The sequence below is a fragment of the Amborella trichopoda genome, chromosome 11 (genome assembly GCF_054954075.1).
Source record: "Amborella trichopoda isolate Santa Cruz 75 chromosome 11, AtrichopodaSantaCruz75HAP2 v2.0, whole genome shotgun sequence".
Lineage (NCBI taxonomy): Eukaryota > Viridiplantae > Streptophyta > Magnoliopsida > Amborellales > Amborellaceae > Amborella > Amborella trichopoda.
This window is the reverse complement of record NC_142346.1, coordinates 1,673,804-1,684,139: the sequence shown is the minus strand read 5'-3', so window position 1 is coordinate 1,684,139 and position 10,336 is coordinate 1,673,804. Positions and strand designations below refer to the sequence as shown.

At 36.3% G+C, this 10,336-nt stretch overlaps 1 protein-coding gene across 35 annotated transcripts; it reads left to right on the top strand.

Moving 5' to 3' along the window:
* Positions 1 to 631: 631 nt before the first annotated feature.
* CIP111 (Cam interacting protein 111) lies at positions 632 to 8,863 on the top strand. 35 transcript variants are annotated; one of them, XR_016044454.1, is made up of 13 exons: positions 632 to 1,066; positions 1,549 to 1,680; positions 1,783 to 1,831; positions 2,771 to 2,975; positions 3,061 to 3,268; positions 3,833 to 4,293; positions 4,906 to 5,332; positions 6,096 to 6,176; positions 6,276 to 6,407; positions 6,562 to 6,700; positions 8,121 to 8,177; positions 8,365 to 8,415; positions 8,525 to 8,863. XR_016044454.1 is itself a non-coding variant. In XM_088851936.1 (11 exons), exons 3-10 carry the CDS (start codon positions 1,809 to 1,811, stop codon positions 6,691 to 6,693), a joined length of 1,728 nt encoding a protein of 575 aa, XP_088708062.1. In that variant the 5' UTR covers positions 632 to 1,066; positions 1,549 to 1,680; positions 1,783 to 1,808; the 3' UTR covers positions 6,694 to 6,700; positions 8,121 to 8,863. The 35 variants fall into 35 exon arrangements, 3 of the variants coding, with proteins under 3 accessions (XP_088708062.1, XP_020527353.1, XP_020527350.1); XR_016044438.1 differs by having other exon boundaries at positions 6,276 to 6,466; positions 8,121 to 8,187; XR_016044428.1 differs by having other exon boundaries at positions 638 to 1,066; positions 1,783 to 2,489.
* The last annotated feature ends 1,473 nt before the right edge of the window (positions 8,864 to 10,336 follow it).

Genomic DNA, 10,336 nt, shown 5'->3' with positions numbered 1-10,336 from the left:
ATTAAAAAAATATAAAAAATTATTATTATTTTTTGTATAATGTATGTTTTAATATTTGTACTGGGTCGGGTCGACCCTGACCCGGACGGTCCCCATCCAATAGGGTCCAAGCCAGATTTGGGTCAGGTCCAAGTCATTTGGACTCGAACCCGGTTTGGGGTTAACCTTTTGGGTGACCCGAGTGCTACCCCTAAGTTCACCTCACGGATTTCTCATCCACGGTCTTATGATTCATATATAGACCTTGTAGAATTAAAGATGCACATCACAAATCCATCGGAAAATGTTGTTTTAGGGTTGAAAACCCTCTAATTTATTATCTCGACATCGATATTTATGAATATAACGAAAATAAGATTTTGAGTCCTAAAAATAGTGTATCTTACAACACATTATCTAGACTGTCCATTTTTAAGATTTTTAAATCTTTATAGATCTACTTGATTTTAACTATTTTTGCTAGACCGTCCATTTTCAAGATATTCATATGTTTATAGATCTACTTAACTTTAACTATTTTTGAAGTTTAAAATTTAATAATTGGCTATGAAAATAGATTTTCAAAATAATTTTAAAAAACATTTAGACCAAAATTACATGATAAAATTTGGAGGTGCGCCTTAATTGGATTGTTTAAGGTTGCAGCCTTATTATAGAAACACACCCAAATGTAAAAGATACCCTTTCACACTTCTCAATTATCAAAGCCATTTCCCGCTAATGTAAAGCTCTCTGCACTATGAAGTAAGCAACCATGGCTCCAAAGCCAAAGAAGTCACCAAAAACCTCATCTGTTTCTTCTACTAAACGCTCCACACCGGACCAGAAAACCTCCATTATCAGTGTTAATCAAAGCCCTGAAACTCCTTCACTTTCTTATGATGATGAAAGCTTTGATTTGGCTTTAATGGAGGCCAGTTTCAGGTTTCCTGGCTTCATATATAGAAATTCTTTTCAAGGTCGAGTTACAGAGGTCGAGGCCAAGATGAATGGTCCTTTTACGACGATCTGGTTATCTGAAGCTGCCATGGCTGCTTCCTCTCTGTTGCCTGGTTCTTACGTATCGGTAATTTGCTTTCTGTTTAATCATTCAATATTATTTCTTTTTTTTTTTTTTTTTTTTTTTGAATCTCTCACTGTTACTGTGAATTTTCCTCTATTTCAAAGTTCATTGAAGGACATTGCAGTCTCATGCTCAACTTTGTCTCCGTTTCTTTTAATATATGGATGAAACAGGCTTTCCCTGTCTATAAATTTTCTTCTTCGTTGAAATTGGGTGGATTTTAATTTCAAATTTCAGGATTTTTTTTTGAAGAGATTTCATTCTTATGCTTAATTGTGAGCTCCATGTTCTTTTGATATCTTTATGAAACTTGTTTGACCTAACTGTACATTCTCTTCATCCTTCACTCGCTGAAGCTTTTTATCTTGCATTTCTACATGCTTCGAGATGATGGAATGTGTGTTCATTGATTATAGAGCTTTTTGAGAGTTGGTAACTTTGTATCACTTATTTTTTCTTAGACAGAGTTTTTGCTTTGTTATCAGGTCTCACTTGCCTCCTCTAAAGGTTCTCCCCTTGAATCTCTAGCCATTACATACTCTGAAAAGTTCAGTATCAACATGGCTGATTCAATTGGTGCTTTCTTCGCAGTTGCAGTTGTGTGGCCTTCTCGAAAGGTAAGGTCTGAACAGCTTCTAATTGTGACCTGTAGTTGAAAATATCAACCCCATAACTTTTCATTCTACTCATTATTTGTTATGATTTCTTCTTATGTGTAGGTTCTGAAGAATGATGTGAGATTGTCATGGAATCTCTCATGTACCATGGGTAATCCTTCACTGGGTAGAACTGTATTTGTTTCCACTCTTGAATGCTATTCAATATCTCTTCATTTGAAGAGCGCCCAAAACCCAGTTGATGATAAACTTCAATGGGCCTCACTAAGAAAATGCAAAGACATTTATTTAAAGTTACTTCCTTTGAAAGAAAATAGAACCCAAAATTCCTTTTCAACTCCAACAAAGACAGGGTCTGATGGTTCTGATCCATCTAAAAATGAAAAGCTTGATTACACAGAAGTAAGATTAGCCCTAGAAGATGAAAAGATATGTGAACTTTTGAAGAATTATGCTGCTCGATGGCTTTGTGGTCGAAGCCTATTCCATGGTAATGTAGTGATGCTTCCAATATGTGGTCATGACTCTGCTTTTCAAGTGGTAGCCGGAAAGAGTTTTCATGATTCAGGAAAAAACAGTGATGCTCCCTTCTTGATTAACACAAAAACTGAGGTACATTTATTGTCATCCACGCGATCAAATTTGGAATCTGATAAGATAGGAGCTCTCCCTCTAATTGGCTTTGAGATCCCTGGAAATAACAAGGATAGTGGCTCTGAAGTTTCAAAGTTGGGTGGCCTATCTGAAGAAGCTGGTTTTCTAGATGAAATAATCTACTTCTCATTGATAAATAGAGACACTTTGGCAAGGTTTTCATTCAACTTGTCATCAGTTATTATCATGGTCAACTTCCCAGTATGTTGTGAAGTTGTTTAATTGAAAAGTCATATGTCTAACTTGCTTGACCTTTTCTCGTTGTTTGAGTATATATGGTCTATGTGTTCAGTGTCTTGAAGATCTCTATGACATTATAAAATGAACAAAACAGTCTCTATCTATTTGATTCTTCTTTCCATTGCATTTGCCAATGGCTATATCAGAGTGGGATTTAAGAACAATATTTCTTATTGTTTTTTTTACTCTTCTACAGGCTAGGAGTGCAACCAACAAAAGGTGTGCTTCTTCATGGGCCACCTGGAACAGGGAAGACGTCTTTGGCTTGTGCTTGTGTTCATGATGCTGGTGTCAATCTTTTCTCTATTAATGGGCCAGAGATTGTTAGTCAATATTATGGAGAAAGCGAGCAGGCACTGCATGAAGTTTTCAAGTCAGCAACTGAAGCCTCCCCTTCTGTGGTATGCTCCCCTCTTTCTATCCATGAAAAGGTTCTTTCACATTAGATATATGAAAATAAAGAAACAATGGCATTTTGTAATTCAGGTCTTTATAGATGAATTAGATGCCATTGCCCCTGCTCGAAAGGATGGAAGTGAAGAGCTTTCTCAGAGAATGGTGGCTGCATTATTAACCTTAATGGATGGTACTAGTAGAAATGATGGTATATTAGTTATTGCCGCCACGAATCGTCCTGATTCTATTGATCCTGCTTTGAGGCGGCCTGGAAGATTTGATAGAGAAATAGAAATTGGTATGATATGGATTCTTTTCCTTAACCATTTGTTTTCTTTTCTAATCCATTTTCTAAGACTAAGTTTCATTGTTGAGTATATGATTATATATTCATTTTATTTAGCTCACTATCTAGATAGAATTTGTTAAGTTGAAAGCAAGGGTCTTGTACTGTGGATCATTAAGTGATCTCCACAAATAAAGTAGCTGGTGTGTTCTACATTTCTGCCTTGTGCTCCCCCCCCTTTTCTCTTCTTCTCTCTTTCCTTCGGACCTTCTTACTAATGTATGATCCTTGAATATTTAGTCATTCTCCTGTGGACAAGCTGTGGGTTTAAGGCTTGGTGTCATCAGTTTTTAACTGCTACTTTTTTTGGTGGGTTCTTTGCAGAATTAAACCACATCTTTCTGCACATTACCTCCTGTCTCTTTTTTGTCCCTCGCATTAATATCTCCTCATTTTATTTGCATCCCTGGTGCAACTTTTGCAGCTTAGATGAGATAGTCTGACAGCTCTTGGCTGTTCAGTCACCCAATCAGATTCATTATATCTCCTGGTACCTAACAAACAGAACTATTTCAGGTGTGCCATCTCCTGGCCAACGGTTTGAAATTCTGCAGAAGATACTTCGGGGGATGAGCCACTCCCTTATTGATACAGAAATTCAGTATCTGGCTTCAAGCACGCATGGATTCGTTGGTGCTGATCTCACTGCTCTCTGCAACGAGGCAGCACTAATTTCTCTTCGACGTTATATAGAATGTGGAAACTCTATTGAATCTCCTATGAATTTTGAGGATGATTCAATAGAGTCTGTGTCATCATTACTCTTGGATTTATCTATATCCTCTGAGCATGTTCATCTTTGTGGTGAAAGAAATGACCTGTCAGAAACTGATACTGCCAAAAATATGAATCTTACCAACACTTGTGGAGGAAAGAACATTTCTTCTTGTGGTGGGAGAACAGACTCTTTGTTGAGAGTGACTCCAGAAGATTTTGAGAAAGCCAAAACGAAAGTTAGGCCTAGTGCTATGAGAGAGGTATTGGGGTTGTCAACTTTCAGTTTTCATGTTTGTTTAGCAAGTCTTTTTTCCCTTCCAAATTGTTGCTGCCATGATTTTCGTTTGTCAGTCATTCACTCTTGTCCCAGTGATCTAGTGGTAACGTCTTTTGTCATAAAAAGTCAGTTTCTAATTCTTAGGACTTGTATCTCTCTTGCATAGATGTCAATGTCCAAATCTTGTTCCTTTTATAGCGCTTCTACTGGATTTATAGCCTCCTGTTTGTAGTATTTTGATTATATTAGATGATTTTAATAACCAGAAACTGGCTTTGGTAATTTCTTTGGTTCTTGAGTAAAGAAGAAAAAAAAAAGGTTTCTAGTTTTTTTCTTTTTTGGATAATTGTTGGATTTGCAGTTTATATCTTAGTTCACCAACCACACAGTACCCACCTTCCTCTCCATCCTCTTTTACAAAGACAAAAAAGGGAAAAAGAAAAAAAAAGGAAAGTCAAGTTCACTCATTTGCAGAGTGCATAACCATCCTCAAAAGCAATGGGAATTAGTCCATTTCTGAAATGGTGGTTTCTTTTCTCGGTTTTTCTTGTTCTTCACATGGGGAAGCTAAGCTTGACATGATTTTCATTCGTAGGTTATGCTCGAGGTTCCAAAAGTTGGTTGGAAAGATATTGGTGGTCAACATGAGGTTAAACAACAACTTAGAGAAGCTGTAGAATGGCCACAAAAGCATCAGGATGCTTTTAAACGTATAGGGACAAATCCGCCAAGAGGCATTTTAATGTTTGGGCCTCCTGGTTGCAGTAAAACATTAATGGCTCGTGCAGTGGCTTCTGAAGCAGGGCTTAATTTTCTTGCAGTGAAAGGCCCTGAACTTTTTAGCAAATGGGTTGGAGAATCTGAAAAGGCAGTAAAGTCCTTGTTTGCTAAGGCAAGGGGTTCTGCTCCTTCAATAATTTTTTTTGATGAAATAGATGGACTAGCTGTGGCTCGTGGAAATGATGGTCGTGGAGCTTCTGTTGGAGATAGGGTTATCAGTCAGCTGCTTGTTGAATTGGATGGTAAAAATACTTTCTGTTTCTTGTGCCATGTGCCACAGATATTGATGTTTTTGGATGTTTTTCTTATTATGTCTATGATTAGGATTCTTCATGAATGGGTAAAAGAATTTTTTTTTTTCCTTGATGAAGGGGGAGGGAAAATAGCTGGATAGCACCAACTATTGCTTATTAATAATCATGAATGGTGGGATATAAGAACAGAATTACTTAGTATAATTCGTGTGTCCAAACTGGTCCTTGGAATAGTAATAAATTCGTAAAAATGATTCCCAAGATTCTTCGAATTAGGATCACCTGTAAACGGACACACTCACACACATGTATTGTGTCTGCGGATGTGTTTGTTTATGTGTTGCAATAGACGTGTTTCAGTGTGCTGTAATGTGTGTTTTCTGCATTTGTTTGGAACATGCCATAAGGTGATGCCCATATGGCTTGATAAAGGTTTAGCTGAATCGTAGTTAAACATTTGGGCAGTGCTAGCTAAGCAGCACCAGAACTACTATTTGGAAGGGGAAAAAGCTTAATAGGTGTTGAGTGAGTATGGAATATACTTGAACTCTACTAAAATGACACTTATAGCAAGCTGGCTTCTGTCCCTTTCTGGTGCATTCCATTTTATAACTTCTAGATTATATTGATCTATCTACCAGCCTGTATCTTCCTCATTTTTCAGGCTTTCAAGTTGCAGCAAATTATAAATGAGTTCCCTCTCCTGAGCTAAGGCATTGCTATGGCCTAACTGTGAACCCGGTTTCTTCAGGTTTGAACCAAAGAGTAGGTGTAACTGTGATTGCAGCTACAAATCGTCCAGACAAGATTGATCAGGCCCTTCTACGACCAGGTCCTGTTCAAATATTCTCATTATGTTATGTTCTGATTTTTTATAAGTTTTGAAAAACATCTAGCATATTATACATTCAATTTACAATATTCACTACAGGGCGCTTTGACCGACTTTTGTATGTGGGACCCCCAAACCATAGAGACAGAGAAGACATCTTTCGCATTCACTTGAACAAAATCCCTTGTGGTTCTGATGTCAACCTGTCAGAGCTTGCGAGCCTTACTGAAGGTTGTACAGGGGCAGATGTTTCCTTAATATGTCGTGAAGCTGCTCTTGCAGCATTGGAGGTTTGAAGTTGGATGCTGCTTTGCTTCTTATTATTTTGAACTGATCTTTTGACCTGTTATTTTGAAAGCCCTTTCTTTTTTTTTAATTGTTTCAGGAAAGCCTTGATATGATGGAAGTCTCAATGAGGCATTTTAATCTTGCAATAGGAAGAGTGCAGCCTTCAGGGGTTCGGAATTATCAAGAGTTATCAATTAAATTTCAGAGGCTTGTATCTAGCAGTTCCTGAGCTTACGGTTAGTCATCTTTGTTCCTAAAACAATAAATGTGCCATTAAATTTGGAGCATTTTCTGAATCTTGTGGCCACAAAACTCTGTGGGCTAGCATTTGGTTTAAATCTTGCCCCATCTCCAAGATTGTTTGAAAATATAATATGATGTTCTTTTTGTTCATGCGACCTTCGCACCCCAAAAAGAAAAAAAGCAAACAAGTAAAAGAAACTAGTATTATGTGTAATAATCACTTTTGCTAGATTTTGGTTGTAACTAGCTACTGTTCCTGTGAGAACTAAATGTCTGCATGGAAGTTGGGTTAAAGCACATGCGGTCCTTGTGTGTTTTTATCTTTTTCTGTAAAAATTTGCAATAGTAGGATTTTCATTGCTTCCGAGAAATATGTGCTTTGACATGTTTAATTCTGATTTTCTTGTGGTTTCAATAATTGGTTTCAATCATCATAAATATTTACTTGGCATTGGCTGATATACTTTTAGTGAACAGTTGAATGGAAAAAGGACTGGAAGGGATTATAAGACAAAATTAGCTTTGAAATATTTATTCTAATTGGATGACATTCTAGATTTTGAACACAATTTTCATGTCTTCAAGAACTGAAATTACAGAATCTTTGCGGTCTCTTGCAGGGATTAAAAGTAAGCATCATCTTTAGGGTTAAGGCCATTGTGATGGATTGCTTTACAGGAGAAAAAATAGAAATCTGGTCATAATACAATGCTATTTTGGATAGTGAGGCTTCTTGAATTAGGGTTAGCTAGATGCCAAAGCACAATCCTGAGCAAAAATCCAGAGCTTAACTTCAATAGGAGGTCCACTTGTAATCTTGAACTGCTAGTAGTATGTCAGGAGATTAATTCTGAAAACACCATCCATAATCCAAAAGGGGTTTGTGAGTTCTATTGGGTTTTCACAATTTTTGGAAGCTGAGGCCTACTGTTCTTAAGGTATTTGAAACCTCTCTGTCTGGGCTGCTTGGGAACCCAATTTGAAAAGTTCATATACCTTGCTTAGACTCATTACCAAAATTTATCAGTGTTTCTTTGTACTCTTCCATATCGTGATTTAGTAAATGGGTTACTGGAGTCTAGCTTGTACCTATAGAAAGAAAGATAAAAAAGAAAAGGCTTAATTGCTAATCTACTAAGTGATACAAGAGCTATATATTGAAGAGCAAAGAAAGGGTACTTCAAGTTAGATGTCTTAGTAGTGGTATTTAATTCCATCTAAGTGTCTCTTGATGCAGCCATGCATCAGTGTCTTGTTGATGTTTTATTCCATTTCTGCAGCATCTAAGCTGTTTTTTATTGCACAAACCTGTAACTTTAAACCTTCCTGATTTTCTTGGGCCTTAAATCTACCAGTTGATTAAACACGAGGTCCTTAATCAGCTAATGCACTACATATAGTTTTTTTCTGCAGGTTTGAACCAAGAGAATCAAAGTAAGAAATCATGCAGACAAGATTGCTTATCCACTTGTATGACCAGGTCCTCTTGAAAATTTTATTGCTCCTTCAGAAAGCAAAAAAATCTGAAGATTTTTTTATATGATTTTGATTTACTGCATTCCTAGGGTGTTGATGTTAAGTTCCTATAGAATACAAGAACATTACATGTATAAAAAAGTAAAGGCTATTATGTACTCAGCTTATAAGTTCACTGCAGGATGCTTTGCTGAAAGTTGAGGGTGCAGATGTCTACTTAGTATGCTTTGAGGTAGTCATTTGAGTTTTGCAGTTTGTTGTGCCTTCACTTCTTACATATTACTTCGGAGCCTATATTTGAGGTTGTACAATGAAACCCGTCTTCGGGAAAAACTTTGCAGAACAGCTGACATTTTAGATGGTTGAATGTGTCATTTCAACATCATGGTCAGAATGTTGGAGGTTGGGGCTTCTCAAGAGCTCAAAAGAAATTCAAGAGGCTAGTATATGAATGTGCGCAAGCATCATGGGTAGTTCTTCCTTTTTCTAATTATAAAGTATGATACAAAATGGGGAATATTTTTTAAAATATTTTGGCTGTGGATGTGAATAAATACTGTGACATAATATTTGTTCTCAAGAGACTTCTATTCTACCTTCATGTCTCCCTGGAGACTTCCATAATAGCAATTATTCTATGTGAGAAATGAACTAAATAAAATGAACAAGGTTTTGTTACAGACATCTTTTATATAAATTATGATGCATTGCGTGTACAATGTCAAGTTATGGTCTTGGCTATGCGGAACAATGATTCCCCTGTGCTCTCACTTTTTGAACTGCAAAATTAATATCCTAGAGCTGGATCTTAACTTCAGTGGAAAGGTTCTGGCTTCTAAGGTTTAAGTTTTGGACGATCTTAGTTTAAGAATGATGGTTTTGTCCATGGTGATGTGTCTGGCACAAAATATGTAATTTACATGCATTTGGTTATGGACACTTGAACAGAAGGCGGTATACGTATATTCCTCTCTCTCTCTCTCTCTCTCTCTCACTCACTCACTCACATGCGAGCACCCACTCATATGTATCTACACTTTAATTGCATGTGTACAAGTAAGTGATAAAAGTCTGCGACCTATTAAGAACTAATTTTCACATGACATAATGGATAGAATAATTTTTTAATTTTTGTTGTGCACTATGCAGCAAGAGGTTTCAGATATTGATATGCTGTGTATCTTATTGGATTTACATCCATGAAATATGCCCCTCTATTTGAATTTGTATAGCTAGAGAAAAAAGTGCTTGAACATCATAAGCTATAATACTGATACAGCATATATAGATACAATATAATATGTTCTGATGTAATGTTACATATGTGTTTTTGTGATTTTAGCTTTACCAGGTCTTTGTCCTTGAGAAACTGTTAGTATAATGAGCTATGTTTTCTTCTCTTTGTTTGTGGATATTGATTTGTCTACCAAATACTATTGGAGCTATTCCTTCAACCATCTTGTGTTTTTTATCTTCCTCTCACCTTTCCAAATTTGGTTTTGAGCTGTGACATTCCACCAACCAATGACAAAGGCATAAGCATCCCCATCATATTGGGAAGAATGATTAGCCTCATGCTTCTTGAGATATTTCGGTGAAAAAGTAAGAACAACTCTCAGTATTTAATTATATTTCATATAAAAAAATTGTAGATGGTTGGAAGAAGTGAGAAAAGATATGGAGATTCATGGCATCACTGAGGATATGACCTTTAATAGAGCAGAATGGCGGAACGGGATTTGTTTAGCCAACCCTAATTAGTTGGGAAAAGACAGTAAAAAAAATTGTAGAATGTTTTCCATGTATTTTGTTTATGAAGTAAATACTTTTTCATCGAAATATCCCACTGAGTTGGTGATTCTAACATGGCATCTCTCTGATTTCCTGTACCCATGTCATAACTAGAAGAGGCCTACTTTTGGATGTTTCTTCTCCACCAATAAAATACTTCTCGACAAAAAAGAACGAATAAACTATTTGAAAATATTGGTTTAAAATGCTGATGCTAAACTTACATCCTACATTGAATGAGATGATGTTGCGTATGCATGTCTCAAATAGGTGATTTTCTTAAAATTCAAAGCATGATTTTTGAGTTATCAAAAAAAATTAAAATTAAAATATATGTATATAAGTACATACAAAATCTTACC

Bases quoted from the DNA above. Each gene is read 5' to 3' on its own strand.
- CIP111 (XM_020671694.2), top strand. From the start codon at position 755: ATGGCTCCAAAGCCAAAGAAGTCACCAAAAACCTCATCTGTTTCTTCT. The intron at 1,681-1,782 runs GTAAGGTCTGAA...TCTTATGTGTAG, and splicing joins TTGTGTGGCCTTCTCGAAAG to GTTCTGAAGAATGATGTGAG. The intron at 3,269-3,832 runs GTATGATATGGA...GAACTATTTCAG, and splicing joins TGATAGAGAAATAGAAATTG to GTGTGCCATCTCCTGGCCAA.